Raw genomic sequence first — 23284 nt, forward strand, 5'->3', positions numbered from 1 at the left:
ATTTTTTTTTCTACTTCTTTGAGGGCACAAGGAATACGGGTGAAATATTTTGGAGCTGGAAGTGATTTCTGATTTAGGACACCTCAATTCTCATTTGCCTGATATGAGGCCACATTATTAAACGCAATGTGTCAACATTTTAAAGTGCTAGCATAACATAGAAATAATGTTGTAAGTGTTAACTACATTATGACCATTCTGAACTAGGGGAGGGCTTAGGTCAGTGGCAGAGCATCTCTTTTGTATGCAGAAAGTCCCAGGTTTAATACTTGACATCTTGAGCATCTAGCAATTAGTATCCCAGCCTTTCCACTGCATTTCCATTTCCTCCTCCTTCTGGGGGGGGGGTGTGGATTTATCATGTAAGAGCCCAAATTCACTTCAATTGTGCAATTATATGGCATGTGGCGAAATCCCACCTGCAGAAAAGCAAGTCTGGAAGTGCCCTGAGTCTCTTAGATTTTTTCATGCACATTGGATTCCGATTGCTGCCTATTCATGGGAACTAAGAGAGGTGCAAACTCTAGGGGAAATTTTCCTTCTTTGCTAGACAGGACAAAAACATAGGATATTCAGGAAAGTATTGGTTTGCTTTGGGAATCATAGTCAAAGGTAACTTGTGGCAGAGAATTCTGGAGAATTCAACCTGTGGGGAATTCTAGGAAAAAGGACATTATGGAAACCCAGAAAAAAGGGGGGGATTGTAATCTCTTTCATTCCAGACCCATCATAACCAGTACACAATCTTTTGTCAGAACTTAGCTACTTCCCTCTTCCCTTGACTAACTTAATGCAATGTGAGAAACTGAGCTTTAACAGATACTTTTAAAGGGGTGGATGGAAATGACCACAGCCAGCTACCATAACAGATCATCAGTGACTTCCAAAACAGAACAGGCTTGCCTCACGATTCCTCTACCCTGAGAATGGCCCCCTGACACACATTGAACTGCAACCAATCACTAAGGATGGCTTCCCAGCTCCTCCACCTCCGGAATGGCCCCTGGACATAGGGATTGAATTGCAACAACATTCAAGTTCCTGCACTGGCTAAGTGACCCTTAGAATACCACACAATAAAACAAAATAAAATGTGCTAGCAGCTTTCTGTGCCAGGATGGGCTTTGGTCAGCAGTGAAATATTAGGAATGGCCATAGTGTGTTGGTGCTGCCAACACACACTGGCAGTAGAGCATCAGTCAGATCGAGCACTTACTGTACAAATTTCATTCTTATCTATTGTTCAGAAGACCCCACCATAAGGAATGGAAATATGCGACTTTCCGAAAGCCAAATTGATGTGGCAATAAAAGGAGGCATCTCATTTGCAAGCAGGAGTGTTTGTTTTGAAAATGTCATATGTTTCCTGTCAGTATCTGACTGAGTCATTTTATCTGCTTATTCCACATAGCTTTTGCCTGCAATGCCACCGTTGCTTTTAGCGCTCCAAAAATCATTTTGATGTGCATTTCCCTCTTCCATTGTTCAATATACTGTTATTTCCAATCCTAGTTTCATGCTGCAAGTTGTGGTACCTTTTCACTCTTTTATATAGGCATGCTGTTAAACCAGCACTTATTCCCATTTGCTGTCCATCAGCAAAGCCCTGCTGTCAGTGAAAGTTAAATGCTATGACAGCAATGAAGTGAATTGTTGGATGATTAATATGAAAAGTTGGGTACCCTATATTACTTTACTGCTGGCTAACTCAGATGTCTATTCAGGAGCCTATTTTAAAAAAATGATTTTTTGGGGGGGTGGGGAAGGATTGCTCTTTTTGAATCTGCAGCTTCTTGTAGTATGAGTGGGACCACCATGCAGCCAGATTATAGGCATATAATCTGCCTATGACAGCTCTAGTTCTAATATTATTTTGCCTTCTAAAAATCCCATTTGCCAACATCCATGATGTAAGAGGGATGTTACCAGAGACACCAACAAACTCAACCCCAGCTTGATTTCACTGCAGTAGTGGTCAGTAAAGCAAGCATGGGTGGGATTTTTCAGGCATCCAGACACCACAGGCCACTGCCACTTACCACAAAGGGGACAAGTGAGGTGCAGAGTTTCCTACCCCCCCCCCCCAGTAACAGCCAATGTGACTTGCAGTACTGGAAAGTGACTTGTCCCCTTCATCCCACCCCATACTGCCGACAGAAGGAGCCCTGCATTTTAGTATCACATCCCATAGCAACAGAAGTGCAGTAGAGGGGAGTGAAGGGTAGACAGTGGCAGTGACAGCAGGAGCGTGGGAAGGCTTGCAAAGCCCATCTACAGTGATCCTTTCAATCTCAGACATCTGAGGTTAGACATCCAAGGTGTGATTATTACTAACTGAAAACGTATTGCTAATTGAAAACCTTTGTGAAATAGGATGCTGCGGTCAGTACAGTACAGTATACAGCAGCCACTAGAATGGAAGTACGGTAATTTCAATCTCAGATATCAGAAGTGCTAGTTGATTTACATGCATCATTTACGGCATGTAGATGCTAGGCATACATGTAGGTATACACCTTTCAAACATTCTCCATAAACAAAATGAAACTTTTTAATATGAGGTGCCCAACAACTACAGTTCTGAAGTCAGTATAGCTTGCTAGCATTAGAGAATAAGAGTTCTTCAACTGTGTATCTGGAAAGGTCACAGTCCCAGGATCCTCCATCAGTGACTTCAGTGTATTTGCTAGGTGCCTTGCTGTAGGTAGTTGTAACTCAGTGACAACTAAAGTTGTGCAAACCAAATAGTATGCCTATTGTTCTTTACTAGGGTAGGATTTGGAATATATAAATATGCCATCTTGGCATAAAGAACAAAAATACACGTCTTTATCTGGCTGTGCTCATACACAGTATGAAAGCGTCACCTATCAGATTACTCAATTTATACACTAGGGAGAGGTTATAACCCTTAATCTGCTTTCATGCAGTAAATGGTATTACTTTCTCTCCTCTTTACTGCCTTGAAATAATAAAGCGGAGCACCCCATTAAGCTGGTAACATTGACAACCAAGTTTTCCTCATAAGGCAGGGACACCCCCTTGGAATAAGATTATTTGAAGGATTACAAAATATTTCATAGTTACATATACTCAGCTGGATACACCACAGAGAGAATAAGACTGGGTGTTTGTACAAAGCCATTTCTCCTCCTCTTAGTTAAGCACTTTAGTATGAAACTAGAAACAGGCTGTTACCTGAAAAACATGGCATGTCATGAACCTGCATCACAAGGACTGTACTTCTAATACTGTCCAACTTTTTGTACGGTATCACTTTACTCAAATTTGTTATGTGGTAGCACACAGTTATAGTTTGTGAATTGTTTGCTGCAGCAAAGGAAAACAAAGCTCTCTGCATGTGTGCAATCTATGAAATCAAATAAACCAGCGGCTAAAACAGAAAGCCTGTATTTGGAATGTACTATGTGCGTACAAATATTTTCTTGGCCAGGGTTCCAACCTGAGTCTTCAATAGCAGTGGTACAGTCCGGACATAGTCTCACCACCTCATGTGCTTTTTGGAACGAGGCCTACTTTAGGACTGCTTCACACAAGAGCAACTCTGTAACAGGAACCAGCGAAAACACCATGCGATACCCAAACACTTGTCACTTGCTGACCAGGTTCCCAAAGCCTGCAGCAACTATACACGTGTTAAAAGCTCAACATGCAGCAGTGGGATTCATCTATGCATGCCTACGGGGAAGTGACTTCCTGTAGGAATTTGATCATGGGTGGAAAAAGCCCTTAGGACTCTGCACCAGGAGGAACCCATGTAGCCTATGAGCTCGATCGACGTGGGCACCTTTTCCCCATGCCCCCCAGCCTGCTGATCGGTCCCCGAAGTGCTCCCCACAGGGGCCTCCCCCAGGGTCGCCCCCACCCCTAATGCAACCTAGCGAGCCTGGGAGTACCAACCCGCGAAGCTCTGCCCGCCACAGCGGGAAGGCGAGTGGCGACGGCGCTCATTAGCCTATCTCGGTGCCCCCCCAACCCCGCTCCTGACCGCTGTCGCCGGGCCTCCACGCTTTGTGTCCAGGGAGGAAAACGCAAGGGGGGGCGGTCCCTGACCGGGGGGGAGAGAGAAAGAGCGGAGCGCGGTAGCAGCCCCCTCCCTCGCCGCCTCCTTCCCTCCCCCCCCTTCTCCCTCTCTCCATCGCTTGGCCGGGCTGCGCTCCTGTCGCCGCCGCCTACATCTTGCCTTCCCTCGCTCCCTTCCCCCCACCCCGCAACAGGAGCCGGAGCCGCGGCGGAGGAGCTGAAGCGAGCGGGCGGCGGGTCCGAGGCAGGTCGGGAGCCGCGGCTATGAGGGGGAGGCGCTGAGGGGAAGCGCGCCGAGCCGACATCTTGTCTCCCCTCCCCGACGGCGTGAGCCCGTCCGTCCCGCAGAAGACCCGGCGCCGCCACGGAGGAGGACAGGCAAGTAGACCGTAGGACGCGCCCGCCCTCGCCACCACTGCCGCCCGCTTGCCTGCAGCCCCGTTCCTCCCTCCCTCCCTCAGCGGCGCCCCCAGGGTCGCGGGAAGGTGACCGGACTAGGCGGTGAGGGGGTGGCGGGACTGAGGAGGCCTCGCGCCCTCCGAGCTGCGGAGCGGGGCTTTCTCCACATCGCTTTATACCGAGGCTGAGAAGGGAGAGAGAGTGGGTGAGAACGCGGGGGGGAGAGAGAGGGAAACCGATGCCCGCCATCTTGTTCGCCCTCATAACCGGGACACCATTAGCCACGCCCACCTTCCCCTTCTTCATTGGCTCAGGTAGGGACACGTCGCTCTCGCCCGCGCTCTGTGTGCTGCTATTGGCCGCAGTGCAGGAAGATGGACAGCCATCGTATCCAATGGGAGGGTGATTACAGCTGTTTCCTTTCCCTGCCGTGTAATTAGTCGAGGGATTTCCCCCCTCGGAGGGGCTTGTAGATGTTCGCAAATTTATAGTCAACATTTCCCACCCCCCCTCCCGCCGCCTGCGACTTTAATCTTGCTGTGGATGGAAGGAGGGCCGCTAGCATCTGGCAGAGCGAGATTGCTGCGCGCTCTTGTCACGTGGAAAGGGCCTGGATTCTGACACAGCCCCAAGGGAAAGGGTTTCTGCTGTGAGGCCTGGTGTGTTTTTGTTTCCTTGTGCACACTGAAAAGTCACCTGAGAGAGTTTGCATGTGGACTCAAACCTCCTTCAGCGGTCTGCTGCTAGAACCCTTCAGTTGCATGGACCACCCTTCCCCAACAGGCCAAAACACAGTTCAAAGGCAGATTAAAATGTTGTCTGCTGCTGAGAGGGTTAGTGAGAGATGTTTTGTTAGTTTATACTGATTGCATGTGATCCATAGACTAGGAGCAAGAAAGTTGTCCACTGGGAACTTATTCCAGTCTTTAAGTTCATAGTGGCAACAGAGCCGTTTTCCCTGAGGCATAAGATACAACTCTTGAACAGGGGCCTCCTCCACTGAAGGATACAAGTTTGTTCACCTTAATGCAAGACATTCCCTTCATTGGCTGTACTTTTCCATTGCTTAGGCTGCTGCTGCTGAAGTGGGAGAAGAGCACAGTACAACAAAGTGCATTTCCCTCTATTATTTTTTATCTATTGCAGGATGTCCCTGCCCCAGAACTGAAGAGTTAATGTCCAATTTACTGAATATAAACTATAAGTCCACAGCCAAAGAACTGGTTGATTTGTTCAAATCAGTATTGGCAGTTCAGCCCAGTTGCTCCCCCCCTTAATTTTTAAAATTTCCACATCAAGCTGTATTACAAAAGTAAATATAAATATAAACCTAGATTACATCCAACTCCCATGAACACTATTTTGAGATTAGTTTACGTTTCTTTAAAACCTAATATATTCTCCAAGAAAGAGTAAGAACCTTCCGTTTAACAGAATATTTTATCTACTGTAATGTTTAATATTTCCCCCCCATTAACAGCATTCATTGATCTCTATAATTGATAATCAAAACAAATGTCTCCATTAATTAGATCCACATTTTATTTTTCTTAATTCATCTATCAATTCTTTACTTGCCTATTTACCACACTACTTGTTGCTTATTCCTCCCCTCCCTTAGGGTTGCCAGATCACAATATTCCATTAACAGTAGAAATCACAACTGGAGGAACCCCCCTGTTAGGCTATAAACCTTGCATTTAACTACTCACTTAATAGTCAAAGACTACAGTATCAGGATTTCCATGAAGGTGAGTGAGTGGCATGGGACATATCACTCTCTCCTTCTTCTGCCAGTCTACCTGGTAGAAAGCACATTTTAAAATAACCCACCAGGAAGCCAATAGCGCTTGTTTTCATATTGGCTTGGGAGGACCTTCCTTCATGGCTACAGCTAACATGGAACTACAGTACTGTACAGGTTTTGAATTTGTTAGCAAGCTAGTAACTTTGTAAGACTTATTTATATGGATCTCCAGGCTCAGCAACCCCATGCCTCCTTAGTTCCGCTCATGCCTGGCCACTTTATTCCAGCTAAGGGAGTACTTCTTCTTCTGCATCTTAGTTCTATGTGTAGTTTTGCCCTAATCTTGTTTTTTCCATGGCTCTGCCTTCTCTTCAGCCAATTGTTTCATCAGGTCCCTGCTTTTCAGCCTAGTTCCTCCTTTGTGCAATGTAATTTAGCTTCCCTGCTTTTTGACCAGCCTTCTTAACACTCCTTTCTCTTTCTTTCTTCTGATAATAAGCACTGTGAATTTTTTTTCATAGCTCACTTTTCTGATTAGCCTGTTCCGTTCTTGCCTCATTTCTCTGTCTCATCTGCCCTTTGCCCTCAAGGCTCATTCATTTAGCTTTCCTTCAGATTCCTATTTCTCCATCTATCGCCTGCCCTTATTGTTTAGATTTCCTATGTTCCTGGCCTTCTCTGTGATCCTCAGTCAGCCTGTTTGAAGTCTTAATCCTAGCCAAACTGACAGCTACCTATCCCTTCCCAAAATCTATTCAGTAAACAGTTGGGTTTCTTGAGCAACTGAACATTCTGGGTTATCATACCAGCTTAGCTGTCAGAAGCACAAACTATTATAGATAATGGTGCAATAATCTGTTGAATATAATGATGCTAGTTAAATTTCACTCATCAACATGTGGCCAGAGCTTTGGCATAGTTTTCATTGGATCATGTGTAATGAATTCTTTGTCTTTAATTCAGCATATGCATGATAGGAATAAGGAATAATGGCATGTGGGAAGAGAGGAATTTAGTGTTTTATGAATTGGGGGAAGATTATTGTATTACTGAAACAAGAAAAGACTAACTTGAAGACAAATAGCAAAAGAAATTTGGCAAGATTTCAGCATAAAAATGACATGCATTGTTGTTTAGGGACATTTGGAGATGGTGACTAGCATGCACAGAAACATGGGTTCCATCTATTTACACTTTAAGCAGTATCATAGCACTTTCATGGCTTCCTCCCAAAAATCCTGATGCTAAGTGTTCTTAGCCTCATGGAGCTACAGTTCCCAGAGTCCTCTCAGAAGACGGGTTTATTGTTAAACCACTCCGCAAACTGTAGCTCTGTGAGTAGAATAGGGGTCTCCTAACAACTCTCAGCACCCTTAACAAACTACAGTGTCCAGGATACTTGAGGGGAGCCATGACTGCTTAAAGTGGCATGATACTGCTTTAAATGTATAGTGCAGATTGGGGCCTTGGTGAAAGTGCTAAAGGAGTCTAGTCTGTTGATAAGTGGCAAATGTTAGCAATAGGCAAGGGTGAAGTCTTGAAAAGTGTGGAGGAAAGGTAAAGCTGTTTTAGGAAGGTGAGATGTTGGATGTACCTTGCGAAGGAAGACACTGCTAAGAGTATCATAGAGCAGTGTTCCCCAACCTAGGGCCTCCAGCTGTTTTTGGACTACAATTCCCATCATCCTTGACCACTGGTCTTGCTAGCAAGGGATGATGGGAGTTGTAGTCCAAAAACAGCTGGAGGCCCAAGGTTGGGGAACACTGTCATAGAGGGACAGGGGTGCCAACTTGAACAAAATATTTGGGGGCAAGCCCTGCCCCACATAATCACATGACACAGCACACACACACCATTTGAATGGCCATACCCATCAACCTTGGGAGTACCAGCCTCCTCAAATATTTTCTGTGGGGTGGGGGCTGAAAGGACCTCAACCCCTAGGAGTTGGCTCCTGTGCAGAGGAATTTGTATTAAGTCCACAAAGTTTATTGCTATAATGTGGCCCTGTAAGAAGAGTGACATAGCATCAGAGGAGAGAGGTGCAAGAAAGAAAATGAAACGATAAAGGGTCTGAAAACCAAGCCTTATGAGGAACGGTTGATGAAAATGGGTATGTTTAGCTTGGTAAGAAGATGATAGCCATCTTCAAATATCTAAAGGGCTGTCACATGGAGGATGGAGCAAGCTTGTTTTCTCCTGCTCCAGAGGCTGGGACCCAAACCAATGGATTTAAGTTACAAGAAAGTAGATCCAACAAAATGCCAAGAAAAAATTCCTGGCAGTAAGAGCTGTTCAGTGAGAGGTGGTGGGCTCTCCTCCCTTGCAGGTTTTGAAGCAGAGATTGACTGGCCATCTGTCATGTGTGATCTAGTAGAGATTCCTGTATTGCAGATGCTTGGACTAGATGACCCTTGCGGCCCCTTCCAAATCTACAATTCTATGATTCTATGAAATAATTGGTTTATGGTTGTAAACAGTGATTAACATTTATAACAAATCGGGGGGGGGGGGAATCCAGCAAGTGCTAATTTAGCATAAGGGTTGAATAATTTGAATACTGAAAAGCAAGGGAATGTAAAATAAAGTGGTTTCTGTCTTCTGTAACCAGCTGGCATCTATAGTGTTTTAACATGAGAATAGAAAATATGTCTTCATAGGCAATCCACTAAGCTAAATTTTGCATGGCTAAATTTTGTATTCATTGCGGAGGAGGCACTTTTACAACACAACGGCCTTCTTACAAATATGCAAGTGGAACATAATGGAAGCAGAACATTATGGCATAATACTATGACTTGAGAATCATAGGACATAGTAATAGTAATAATTTTATTATTTATACCCCTCCCATCTGGCTGGGTTTCCCCAGCCGCTCTGGGTGGCTCACAGCATATCTAAAAACATAATAAAAACAACAAACATAAAAAAAATCTCCTGATACAGGGCTGCCTTCTGCTCTGTCATTTTAAGGCTGTGCCAATAGAAATAGCACTGGTGGAGTTTCACACCAGCATACTTGAACTGCCAGCAGAACTTTACCAGTGGATTCACCAAAATGGGCCAAGGTTGAGTGCATGACAGAAGAGAATCAGATATACACAAAATGCTATGTTGCTAACTCCAACACACTGTTCTAATGTTACACTGATGTCTGAAGTGGTGTAAGTAAAAAACAGTAATTGAACCCCAAAATCATTGGCTACCCACCCTGTGTCCTCTGCCACGGTGGAGCATAGTATTCAAACAAACTTTGTACCTAATCACAGTTGTATAGAAACAGTATATAAATCCCTGGGAGGGAGAGTATAACTCAGATGATAAGGGATGCACTATGGCAGTGTTTCCCAACCACTGTTCCGCGGCACACTAGTGTGCCGCGAGATGTTGCCTGGTGTGCCGTGGGAAAAATTAAAAAATTCGAAAGATTTTTTTTTTTAAAGTCAAATTTTCGATTGGGGCGCCGTCACTAGATGACCCCTGGGGTTCCCTCCCTCCCTCCCGCTCTGCGCCTCCCTCCTCCTCCTCCTCCGGGGAGGCCCTTCCTGGCTCTCGGCCAAGGCTTGGCAGCTGCCACTCACTCACTCGCTCGCCCACCCGTCCCTCCATCCCTGCACCCGGCCTCTCCCCCTCCGTCCCCGGCGCGGGGGCTGCCGGGATCCGTAGTCCCCTCGCCCTTGGGCTCCGCGCCCGCGAACTACGTTTCCCAGCGTGGCCTGGCGGGCCGGGCGTTTTGTTTGAAGCGCTCTTCTCCCGGCCATGGAATGAGCGCAGCGGCAGCGGCCGGGCGGGCAGGGGCTCTTCCGCGCAGACCCCGCGCAGCCTGCCTGCGCCCCCGCGGAGATCGGGCGGCAGGATGGAGCCCGGGGATCCCCGCGGAGGCGGAGCGGCGGAGGCTGCCCCCCAGGTAGGGCTGCGTCGGGGGTTTTTTATTTTTGCAATGCTGCATCCGCGCCAGAGGGGACGCATCGGACCGCGGGGAGACCCCTTGGCGGGCGTGCAAGGCAATGCAGGCGTTGCATGGAGTGCAGTGCAATGCAATGGCAACGTGGCGCCCTGCATGCATGCATGCAACTTCCACCGGCGCTCCGGACTTGGCAGGTGAGGGGGGTCCCCAGTGGGCGGCAGAGAGAGCCGGGAGGGCGAAGGGGAGCTGGGGGGGAGCAGCGCTGCTCCCCGAGCCGAGCCCGGGGGGAAACTTTGGCATCGTTGCGCCGGGTGTTGGAAGCGGAGGCTGGCGGGGGCCCCTCACCTGCAAAACCTGGTCGCCTCTCATATATTTCATGCATTGCATTCATCGCCCGCTTTCTCCTCCAAGGAGCTCCCGGGGGCGTGCGTGGTTCTCCCCGTGTTATCCTCGCAACAACAGCCCTGCGAGGTGGGTCAGGCGAGTGGCCCAAGGGAGCACCCAGGGATTGTCCTGGCCAGGTGGGGTGATTTGAACCCTGCTCTCTGCCCGGTCTTCGTCCTCATTTAGCCCCCACATGTGCATGACTGTGCATGACTGAGGTTTTCCCCCCTCGTCTTGGCTATGGTGTGAGTCTGTGCTGTTAATTAATGGGGTTCTGCCTTCGGAGAAGATGAGCCAGCCCTCAAGGAGGTGATTATGTAATTTGCTAGCAATTCATGTCCCTCCCGGCGTGACGCTGCGCGCTGACGTCATGGGGCTGTAATGGTGGTGTGCCTCGAGATTTTTTTCATGAAATAAGTGTGCCTTTGCCCAAAAAAGGTTGAGAAACACTGCACTATGGGACTATGTCTCTGCCGTGCCATTAATTGATTTAATGTGTATAGTTTTGCCTTTCAAAGTAATAGTTTCAGGGGGCCCTGAGGAGGATTGGGAACATGTCAACTGGAGAAGGAGAGTTTAATTATCCCCTCCTCCCTCCACTTTTATGGTCCTGATTAAAATCACCCACAAATGTACTGTTAGCCCTAATAGGGAAATGTCCCCCTGAGGCTAATAGCAGCTTTGGGGGTGGAAATTTTTAACTTGACCATGGTGAGAGGAATGATTCCCCCCTCCCATTCTAGCTTGCTGCAGTCCCACTTCTGCTTATGTTTGTTTCTGTAGATGTTACTTTGAAAGGCAAAGCCATATGCTAAGTCCACTCTGAACACACAGGGCGAAGCTTAGGAGATCAGAAGCACTGAGAAATGAAATGTTTCACAAAAAGGGGCAATTAAAGCAAGCTATTTAAGGGGCAATTAGCAGGCCCTTTATAACTTGTTTCCCAGCTGGGATCAACAGGAAGCAATAAAACTAGCAGAAACAACAAGCAATAAACTTTGAACTGAAGCTGTCAGGGACCTTTGTTTTAAATAGAACTTAATTGTGATGGAACATAGGAGAATTTGGTTTTGGGGAAGGCCATTGCTTGGTAATATAGTGCTATATGCAAGCTCTGTATGGACACTCTGCTTTAATTCCTTTTCCAGCTAATTAGAGGAAACTGTGCACCTAAGGGCTCTAGGGTGAAAGCAGCCCTGAAAAGCAACATGGACTGGGACCTTATTTTCCTTTCACAGATTCCTCATCCCCATTTCCTCCCTCCCCACTCTCTTTCCCTTCCTATTGTCCCTCAAAAAACTCCACATAGACTTGATTCTTTTAAGGAAACTTTCTCCAGGAAACTATCATTGGCCTTCCCTGCTCAAAAAACAATGCTCAGAGTCCTTCAAATCCCTCCATCCCATATAAATGGAATGCTTGCTCCACCCCCTGGAGAAAATACTGATTTCTCAAGACACATTTCTTTAAAAGGGAAGATGGGATACATGCATTAGTCAATATTAATACATCATGATGTTGACTGATACATATATTCCATCTCCCCCTTTTCATATGCTAATGCACTTTTTCAATCTAAAATTGGTTCTGCGCAGTATGAAAAAATCTACTGACATGATAATAATAATAATATCATAACTATTATTAACTTGTTGATCACTTGTTACCTGAAGATCTTCAAGCAACTTACAATACATTTAAAACATAAATACATATACCATAACAACAGAGCAAAACAGCCCACATAACAACCACAAGGAGCTTTGATGGCACACTACTTTATATTTATATAATAATTATTTTATTTTATATTTATATAATAAATGTTTATATTTTTATTTCTATAGAGCAGTGCAGGCCATGTGTACACTACACAACTGAACCAGTGGGCTAGAAGCAGTTTGTGGAGTAGCTACATTGACTATTATAATTTGTTTCAATGTTCTTCTATATGTTTGTTTATTTAAAAGTTATTTTTCCAGCCACCTGTCAGTAAACTATCAGAGTCAAACACCGAGAACTTCTTTCTCTTTCTACATGAACTGATTCATTCTCATTAGCATTTGAGACTCCTGAAGGGGAGTGAAAGGCGGGATATCAAATCCAAACTCTTCTTCTTCTTCTTCTTCAAAAGATGATATATGTAGCATTATTTCTCCCGCTAATGTAGCATTGCTCTGTGTTTAAAAGTATTAGGCTCGAACATAAGACTCCAATATTCAAATACAGCTTCCCCCGACCCCAGCCCCCAGAACAGCCTGCTATCTGCAAGCCTAGGGAGCCGCGCCATCTCCCCAGGCTTGCGGAGAGCTGCGTGAAGCCCGGGTGCGCTCTTCAGTGCGCCCCAGGCTTCGGAATGCAGGCAGCTCTGCGCAACCCTTTGGAGCCCGGCGTGGCTTCAAGCCAGTCTCCCAAGGGTTGCGCAGAGCTTCCTGAAGCCTGCATTCGCCCCATAGGACGCACACACATTTCCCCTTCATTTTTGGAGGGGAAAAAGTGCGTCCTATAGGGTGAAAAATACGGTAGTTTTAAAGTTGCTTCATCCATGAAGTAGCCTCTCTGACTTAAGTTACATCATCTCCAGAACAAGTAGTTTTAGAATTCTCATCCTTCTCAAATGATAGCCTTTGGAAAAAAATGTAGCAGATGCAGTCTGAAGGCTCATATTTTGTAACCAAAGGGGAATTGTAGATTCTCAATTATGTCTTTAAGAATACATGTTTATCTTAACTCAAGTATTGTTACTTTGTTCTATGCCACTAAGACCTATACAATAGGTATGGATTTCAATTGTTGCATTTCCATGTTTGGAAAACTGCCATTTGTTAAATTTATTCCTGGCATACAGTTACACAGAGGGCCTAGGAGAAAGGGCCTGGCTTTTTCTCCTTTCTTTAAATGCATTTTTATTGAATGTTTCAAAAATAATTACACAATAGGAGTAAATGTAAAACATTGTCACAGTTTAAGAAGAATATGCCAAAGTAGGAAATATAGAGAAAGTTGACCATTGAAGGCATGCATTTTCTCCTTTCTTTAAATGCATTTTTATTGAATGTTTCAAAAATAATTACACAATAGGAGTAAATGTAAAACATTGTCACAGTTTAAGAAGAATATGCCAAAGTAGGAAATATAGAGAAAGTTGACCATTGAAGGCATGCATTATAATAGTTATTGGGTGAGGGTGGGTGGGTAAAAGAATCACACCAAAAAGAAAATTGGGTGATGGGAGGGCAAAAGGTTTTGTCTTTCGTGTTTGCACACATAATACATGTTTGCCTTTTCAAACATTTCCCTCAACTGTAAGTTAAATTCTGTTCAAGAGTGCAATTCCAAATCAATGGTTGGTTTGTACACACTTAGTATCTCACAATCATGTGCCCCCTTCCTCCATGATGTGACTGCAAGGAAACTATGGAAGCTTTTGATTCCATTTTATGTTAACATTATGCAGTGACCGATTTCCCTCTCTAGAGCTACAGTTGCCAGTGTTTCCTGGGGAGAGGGACCGCTTGTTAAACCACTCTGGGAATTGTAGCTTTGTGAGGGGAATAGGGCTCTCCTAACACCTCTCAGCACCCTTAACATGCTTCACTTCCCAGAATTCTCAGAGGGAAAGCCATGCCTGTTTAAAGTGGTATAATACAGCTTTAAATGTAAAGTGCAGATGGCTTACAGCAAATTAGGTATCCACTAATTTAAAGTTTCACACACCCAAAAGTGCACTAAGAGATAAGGCCCCAGCCCAAATTTATCTTTTTAGTTTGCATTCATGCGCTGCTTTGCATTCTGTGTTTCAGAATCTTAGTTCATTAGAAGAGACAGGCTGATATTTAGCTCCTTTATTTTACTTCTTTGCTTGGGTTTGTGTTTGTGTTTCCAAATTAAATTCTTCTTTTGATCCATTTCTTCATTTTCAACCTCCTTGTTTATTATTGGATTTTCTTTGCTTCTAGGTTCTCTTCTACAAGTTTTCTGTGTCTAGCCTTCCTAGCTGCTTGCTTATGATATCTTTGTCTTGTTGGTTCTGTGAATGACTCCTATAATGCTAAAACATTATAAGACACTTTAGCAGAAAGAAGAAAAGAATCTAAGGATTCATATTCAGGATAGCCTAATGTTTAGGGCTAGCTGTTTCTTAAAGAATTTGTACTTGGTTAAATTTTGTTTTTTAACAGAGCAGTCAATTCAGTTTAAATACTTTTGAGAATGAACATTACCTAAGTTACCTCAGGATAGGTGCCTTTTTGAGAAACTGAAGTGTGAGATCAGCCAAATCTGTCTACCACTCATTGTTAAAAGGCTTTATTTTCTTTCTTTTTTATTCCCACTAAAAAAGTAGTTACAAAATAAACAGGTATGCTCTTGTTTCTCAGCCCTTTTAGTTAAAATTAACTTTAACCAATTAATCAGTTGAAGTTAGACCTTGTTGCCCTGAAATTTATGCTGCTCATGTTTATGCTATTTTTTCTTTTGGACTATTCTGCAGGGTTTTTTGAGTTGCTGCTATGAGGAAACCTCGGAGGAGGTCCCGACAGACCCTAGAAGGGAGACGTTCTCCTTCACCGTACAGCTTGAAATGCTCACCCACGCGAGAGACTCTGACCTATGCCCAGGCCCAGCGGATAGTTGAAGTTGATATTGATGGGCGTCTCCATCGCATCAGCATTTATGATCCTCTAAAGATCATCACAGAGGATGAACTGACTGCCCAGGACATCACAGAATGCAACAGTAACAAAGAAAACAGTGAGCAGCCACTGTTTCCTTCAAAATCAAAGAAAACTCAGTGTAAAGGCAAAAAAAGGGAGACATGCACAAAACACGCTCCTGGGACATCATTCCACTTACCACAGCCCAGCTTTCGGATGATTGATTCCTTGAGCCAACCAGATGCTCCAGCCCTGCCTTCCGCATACTATCAGTACATTGAGAAGCCACCTGAGGATGTTGATGCTGAAGTGGAGTATGATATGGATGAGGAAGATTTGGCATGGCTTGACATGATCAATGAGAAAAGGAAGAACGATGGCTATGGGTCAGTTTCTGCTGAGACTTTTGAGTTGCTAGTAGATCGGTTGGAGAAGGAGTCATACCTGGAGAGCCGCAACAATGGGGCCCAGCAGACTCTAATAGATGAAGATGCCGTTTGCTGTGTTTGCATGGATGATGAATGCCATAACAGCAACGTCATTTTGTTTTGTGACATTTGTAACTTGGCTGTGCACCAAGAATGCTATGGAGTGCCCTACATCCCTGAGGGGCAATGGCTTTGTCGCTGCTGCCTACAGTCCCCTTCCCGCCCAGTTGATTGTGTTTTGTGCCCAAACAAGGGTGGAGCCTTCAAGCAGACCAGTGATGGTCACTGGGCCCATGTTGTTTGTGCCATCTGGATCCCAGAAGTCTGTTTTGCAAACACTGTGTTTCTGGAGCCCATTGAGGGGATAGAAAATATCCCACCAGCTCGCTGGAAGCTCACTTGCTACATCTGTAAGCAGAAGGGCATGGGAGCAGCCATCCAGTGTCACAAGGTGAACTGCTACACAGCCTTCCATGTCACCTGTGCCCAGAGGGCTGGTCTCTTCATGAAGATTGAGCCCATGAGGGAGACCAGCCTCAATGGCACAACGTTTACTGTGCGCAAGACTGCTTATTGCGAGGCACATTCCCCTCCTGGCACAGTGAAGAAGGGGCGCACAACTACTGTTCACAAGGGAGAGGAGGATGTTTCAAGGAACGAGACAGTAGATGGGGGCACTCCCAAGAGCAAGAACAAAGTGAAATTGAAGCAGAAGGTAAAGAAGGAAGCCTGTTCTTCTGCCCCTTTGCTGATGGTTGCACAGATCCCTTCATACCGGTGAGTGGTGAAACCATTCTGGCTTTTGTTTCCATGTTGATCAGTGAACTAGCCCAGCGTTTTTCTCCTGTTTTCCAATTGGGTGGCATCTTTTATGCCCTGCGGCTGTTTCAGCAAATGCTTTGTTTAATTACGTTAGGAAATGAAGTGCAGGTACAAATTGTTGAAGGTGGAAAACGAAGAAAATTTGCAATTTATGGTCTGAGTTTAGGCTTATCCCATTGACTTCAATGGGATTGTGACAGTTTAACTTGGAGCGGGATTGTAACCTCTATCTACAGTTGTGTTTGTTGCCTAGTGTTTATATTAGTAATGCGTGATTTCATATAATGTGATTATATGAAAGTGACTGGAGTAATCACTTATGCTAAACCTCTGAATTAATTTGGTCCATTTGAGCTAAGCTGATGGCTGGGTGTTGCCCATTTTGCTGTTGCTATTGCTTAATTGGAGCTGTAGAGCTGTTTCTTACAGAGCAGCAATTTCACAGTTGAAAAGCCTCTGATGAACTTGAGTTACTTATATAATTCCTAACATGTAATGTGATGTTAGAAAATTAGGCACTGTTTTGCTAAAGTGAGGGTTTCCATGTGTTACACTGGTCTTCCGGAATCTGAAGTTGGGTTTAATATGTGATAAAATCGCTTGATGCTTTTGTTTTCCCTAGACTGAATAAAATCTGCAGTGGTCTCGCCTTCCAGAGAAAGAATCAGTTTATGCAGCGACTGCACAACTACTGGCTTTTAAAGCGTCAGTCAAGAAACGGTGTTCCTCTTATACGGCGTCTGCACTCTCATCTACAGTCCCAAAGAAATGCAGAACAGGTATGATTGTGGCATCATTGACATTTTACTGAACCCTGAAATACCATGAGAGAATAGTGTCACAAGAACTAATTAGGGAAGCTTCTGGGATACATGGATGGAAAATGTCCTTGGATGGAGTAGCTACTGCTAGCTAAAAAAAAGCAGGAGGGTAGTTCATTTTGGGAATTTCTTCTGAAGCATAGAAATGGAACTTCAAAATCTTCCTTTAGTAGTGTTGTCCATGAATAATAACTATTGTGACTGTAATAGAGGTTTTGCAGCATGCAATTTTTGTATTATGCCACAGCGTAAAGCCATGATCTATGCCTCGCTCCTGAAAATTCTCTTAACAGTTCCTTCCTTTGAAACCACATCCCATTGTTTTTATTTTGTAGTGTTTTACACAGGAAAGAAAAACAATGTGGATAAAATCCATTAATAACCATCTACATCTGTCTTTACCTTAGAAACAATCAGCACTGTGGAGACCACTTTTCCTTAGTTGTCAGGGCCAAAGACTGTACCCACTGATTTACTGTTTGTGGTCTAGTCCTTTTGAGCTAGGCATACACTTTACTATTTTCTTTACACAGAATCGGTGCTTGACATTTGCTGTGCCCCATAACTTTTTTTGAGTGACTTTGCTAGAGAGCTGCAGCAGTGTGCGAGTTGGGGGGGGAGGGGAGAGCAGCAGTGATGCCCTCCTGGTGGTGGTGCCACTGTGTTCACTGGGACAAAGATGGGGTGGGGGGCAAGGTCGAGGGAGCACTCTGTTGGCGTCATCATTGTTGTGTATATGTGTCTGCACCAGAGACATGCTTCTGCCATCAACCTGTAGCTCTCCACCCCATGAGTCCTGGTGAACACAGTCCTGGTGAGGTCCACAGTGCTGCCACCACCAGGAGGGTGTCACTGCCATTCTGTGCCTCCTGTGCCACTGATGACACAGTGCAATCCTTTGTCAAAAGGCCAAAAGCAATGGAGCCTCGCTCTTGGTTATACCACAGGTATGAAGTAGCAACACATATTTGAGAAGTTAAAGAATGTCAGTGGGTATGGTTAAAACATTTCCAGAACATACTCAGAATGTTGGTTGGACTTCTTTAGATAGTCAATCTATGCTTAGGACTCATAAGGTGCTTAGATTCTATGATCTAGTTAAAGACTGACTGTGAATAACTGTAAATATGAAGAGATTGGTGAATCAGGAGAGATATGAAGAGAGATCAGGTACCATTAAAAAAGAAAGAAAGAAAAATCTCCCATTTTACAGAAAGAGCATGATGAGAAGACTGGTGCAGTGAAGGAGGAACTGAAGTACTGGCAAAAACTGCGGCATGACTTGGAAAGGGCACGGCTGCTCATTGAATTAATTCGTAAGCGTGAAAAACTCAAACGTGAGCAGGTTGGTATGAGCATGACCTGATGATCTGTACAGCTGTTTACACTCCCAATGAGATGGACATTATTTAATGCCTTTGATTAGAGCTGCTAAGGTGGCCTGGATGTGGAGTGATTGCCATTTTAGTGTTAAAACAAAACAAAAACCAAAACACCCATGCAATCCTAAGCATGCTTATTCAGAATCACGCTGCATTGCATTCAGTGGGCCTTACACCAAAATACGTGTGCACAGGATTACAGCCAGAAAAAGATTCTGAAATGAGTCAGATCCTATCTCTTATTGGACAAACTGTGTGTGTGTGTGTGTGTGTGTATGCACACATGTGCGCGCGCGCACACACACACACACACACAAAAACACACATTCACTGGCACTTTAAAATTAAATGGCAGCTTTTCCCTGCCCCCTTTCCCCCTAGTGCTGGAGTGAAGTTGAGGGGGAAATGCTATCTCTTAGTATTAAAGAGCTCGGAGACAACTTTCTCTGATTTCAGTGCTGTGATGCTTAGCACTGCGATTGGAGCTCAAATATTTATCTGACTGCCAGATTAAACTTTATCTCCATATCTGTATCTAAGATCACAGAGCTAAAGTGCTTAGTGTTGAGATCAGAGAAGAAAGATCCCTTTGCTTGCTCTTTAGAGAAGATCTCTTTAGAAGAGTTCTCTAAAAAGCAGTTAAAGGGATTTTATATTCTGATGAGTAGATATCACATTTATCTCCACTTTAGAGATTACTGTGTAAAGAACAGACAGGGATATTTATCTCCTGACCAGACGTGGCCAATTTTCTATGGCTTGGTGGGCCATATCTGGCCTGTTGGCCTCAAGTTAGCCATCTCAACTGCAAATGCTACAATTAAACTGCATTCCTATATAGATCAGGTCAGTTTTCTTCATTTCATAACCATTTTAAAAACACATGATTAAATACGGTTGGATCATTAAAAGAACATACACACACACACACACATATATATATATATAAAATCAAACTTGTAGTTTATCTGGCCCATGATATTGTTATTGAGACATTTGCCACTAGAAGTAATAGATTCAATAACACACTTATTTGTTGTTCATGACGTTCAAAATCATCTGTCTAGTTTTGCCTAATGGTAGGGCCAGCCCTGCTTGTTGTATATCCTGTTATCCTTTTAGCCTCTAGTTAGTTGGTTTTATCAAAACCAGCATTTATAGTTTCGGCAGTTTACAAGGTTTGCCTACAGGAAATGCTATTTTCTATCATTAGTATCTCTGAGGTGTGCTGCTTTTAGCTGTCATTCCTGCATTGCCCGCAGTTAATAATAATAATTTTTTATTTATATCCCGCCCTCCCCAGCCGAAGCTGGGCTCAGGGCGGCTAACAACAATCAAAACAGTCCAACATTCCAAAACATTCATTATAAAATTAATTAAAATCAAATTGATGGCAACCATTAAGCAAAATTCTGTGCAGATTGTCAGAGGAGGGGGGCAGGCTGCGCCCTGACCAAAGGCCTGGTGGAACAGCCCTGTCTTGCAGGCCCTGCGGAAAGATGTCAGGTCCCTCAGGGCCCTAGTCTCTTGTGACAGAGCGTTCCACCAGATTGGAGCCGCGGCTGAGAAACCCCTGGCTCTAGTTGAGGCCAGCCTAACCTCTCTGTGGCCTGGGATCTTCAGGATGTTTTTATTTTCAGACCGTAAATTTCTCTGTGGGACATACCAGGAGAGGTGGTCCCGTAGGTACGAGGGTCCTAGGCCGTATAGGGCTTTAAAGGTTAAAACCAGCACCCTAAACCTGATCCTGTACTCCACCGGGAGCCAGTGTAGCTGGTATAGTACCAGATGAATATGATCTCGCAGCGAAGACCCCATAAGGATTCTCGCTGCTGGAATTTCTGGGTCAGTCTCAAGGGCAGCCCCACATAGAGCGAGTTACAATAATCCAGTCTGGAGGTGACCATTGCGTGGATCACAGTGGCTAGGTCAGGGCGAGAGAGATAAGGAGCCAACTGCTTAGCTTGGCGGAAATGAAAAAATGCCGCCTTTGTTATAGCTGTAATCTGTGCCTCCATAGAGAGGGAGGTATCGAAGATTACACCCAAACTCTTAACGTACGATGCTGGCATTAATTGCACCCCCGCAAGAGATGGAAGTTGAACTAGATGACCCTTGGGATCCGTTCCAACTCTGATTCTGTGATTTTCAGGTAAAGGTTCAGCAAGCTGCTATGGAGTTGCAGCTCACACCTTTCAACGTGCTGCTGCGGACAACACTGGATCTTCTACAGGAAAAGGATCCAGCCCAGATCTTTGCAGAACCTGTAAAGCTGAGTGAGGCAAGTACTTTACCTAGAAGTGTAGTTAGATTTGACCTAAAGAACTGCTCATTTGAATGCCTGCAAAATGTAACTCTCAAAAAGCAAGACCAGTCTGGACTGTTCAAGGCATACTTGCTCTGTTCTTGTATAAATTAAGGACTTCCTCAAAGGTTCTTATACAGAGGATTCCCCAACCAGGTAGACTAGAGCACTTTTTCTGAGGGAGTTTGCTTTTGCTTCTCAGCAGGGTTATTTATTTGCTGGGGCTGAATGGGATAGGGACTTAACCGGATGAAATCACTGTGCATTTGTGCACTGCCCCAGTGCCAGTGAGAGGGCATTTAGAGTGCTTGTGATGGATATGCCCTGGTTGGCTAGTAAATGATTTTTGTAATTGTACAGGTTTTATATGTTTAGGTTCCAGATTACCTGGAATTCATTTCCAAGCCAATGGATTTTTCTACCATGAGGCGGAAGCTGGAGTCCCACCAGTACCGGACACTGGATGAGTTTGAGGAGGACTTTAACCTTATTCTTACCAACTGCATGAGGTATAATTCTAAAGACACCATTTTCCATCGAGCAGCTGTCCGGCTGAGAGACCTCGGAGGGGCAATATTGCGCCATGCACGGCGGCAAGCTGAAACTATTGGCTATGATCCCCAAGTGGGGATTCACTTGCCTGAATCGCCAAAGACAGAAGATTTTTATCGTTTTTCTTGGGAGGATGGTGAGTTTCCATTAGGAATTTTTGTATTTAAAATAAAAGACCATTAAGGAGAAAGAAGATTAAAAACCTCCATATGTGCAAAGAAAGACAATAATTTAAGAAACTGCTCTGGAGGCAGTATCTCCTACAATATTTTCTTTTCTTTTTTCTTTTTGTTAATATAGACCTCCATTTCCCATTGATCCTATGGAGCAATCCCATTTTGCATCTTCCCCCACTCCCCATCTGACTGATGCTGTAAACAGCTGAGGAGCATGCTAATCAGTGTGTCTTATCAGCCAGGGAGGTGCATGCTGTTTGCTGTTTTGCCACTCCTGTCTTCCCTTGCATTTGTTCTTTCATTGCCGTGCTGGGTTCAGTACTGACCTGCCCTCCGTACTGTGTCTTCTGCTTCCTGGCCAGATGATCATAGATGCCTACTTGGTGCTGTATCTACACTTTCTATATTTGTCTACCAGGAAGCAGGAAACAGTGGGCAGGAGATGTCTGCAGTAAATTTGCAGTAAAACCAATGCTGTTGGTGGGAATAGTCAGCGTGGGGGACAACTGGAGGAGTGGGCCATACAGGACAACAGTGAGGGGTACATGTGTTCCACGGCCACAGGTTGCCTATGTGTGCTGTGGAGCATGTGATCTCTCTCTCTTTCTCATTGGCTCTGTGGTGTATTTCCTACATATTATTGGCATTTCATTTGAAGAATCCTTATGTCCTGTTTATTGTATGAAGTTCAAAAACAGGTTTATTAATTGTCTGCCCTTCACTCAAAAGTTGTAGGATGAGTTACAGCAATTAACACACTTCAAAACAGTTCAAAACAACTTAAAATTACAGAAATAAGGTATGTTCTAAAAATAACCATCTCAGATGTCAAAAGTGAGAGTGAAGAGGTGCCACAAGCTGTATAATGAAGATGTTAGTCGACGTGAGACCTAAATGGTGGGTTAGTCACATTCTTGCTTCTCATTGCAGTTGATAACCTTCTCCTCCCTGAGAATCGGGCTCACCTTTCGTTGGAGGTACAGCTGAAGGAGCTACTGGAAAAGCTGGATATGGTGAGCACCATGAGGTCAAGTGGCGCCCGAACTCGCCGCATCCGACTCTTGAGACGTGAAATCAACTCTATCCGGCAAAAGCTGGCCCAGCAACAGAATAAAATCCTGCCAAATGGAGATCCAGCTCCATGGGAGGAAGGGCTGGAAAAGATGCTACAAGGAGAACGCGATGAAGATGGGGAGAAAGGTGAGTTTTTTTCACAAGGTCTCTGAAGGAAGCAGTTCTGGTTTACTGGAAAGAGCTAGGTAAATGTGAAGGGGATCTGTGCACATTAATTCTACACAAGTCTGGTAGGCAGAAGTCACTATGTAATTACTGCCTTTGACAACAAACTCAAAAATCATCTTGAGAAATGGAGAGCATCAAGAACAGCCTCAATATAGCATTTGGTAAACCTGTACATTTTTGTAACAAATGCTGGAGAGTTTTGGGCTGAGGAAGCAGCAGTTGATGGTAACAAGGGTTGCCAGTCTCAAAGCTTTATGGTGATAAGGCAGCCTTAGAGAAATGTGTTTGACAATCTTATCCCAGTTTCTAGAGGTCTGCATCACAAAGACACCTACACTTGGAGGTGCTAATTTACCTCCTTGGCAGGCTCATCAGGAAGAGGTTAAAAGACTGAGAAGACTGTCAGTCTCATGTCCTACA

At 44.5% G+C, this 23284-nt stretch overlaps 1 protein-coding gene across 5 annotated transcripts in view; it reads left to right on the top strand.

The window, feature by feature from the left end:
* The first annotated feature begins 2571 nt into the window (after positions 1-2571).
* The window catches only part of BRPF3 (bromodomain and PHD finger containing 3), a 38112-nt gene continuing 17399 nt past the window's right edge, over positions 2572-23284 (top strand). For 2 of the 5 annotated variants that reach the window (XM_082228590.1, XM_082228593.1), the window contains exons 1-7: positions 2572-4422; positions 14974-16341; positions 17009-17165; positions 18421-18552; positions 20742-20870; positions 21270-21582; positions 22553-22822. In XM_082228590.1, the coding sequence (XP_082084716.1) occupies positions 14993-16341; positions 17009-17165; positions 18421-18552; positions 20742-20870; positions 21270-21582; positions 22553-22822 (2350 nt within the window). In that variant the 5' untranslated portion in view covers positions 2572-4422; positions 14974-14992. Of the gene's footprint in view, positions 4423-5067; positions 5277-6173; positions 6195-14973; positions 16342-17008; positions 17166-18420; positions 18553-20741; positions 20871-21269; positions 21583-22552; positions 22823-23284 lie in introns of those variants that run through there. The other 3 variants (XM_082228594.1, XM_082228591.1, XM_082228592.1) reach the window with 3 other exon arrangements.

The sequence above is a fragment of the Podarcis vaucheri genome (assembly GCF_965113315.1).
Source record: "Podarcis vaucheri genome assembly, chromosome: 6".
Classification (NCBI taxonomy): domain Eukaryota; kingdom Metazoa; phylum Chordata; class Lepidosauria; order Squamata; family Lacertidae; genus Podarcis; species Podarcis vaucheri.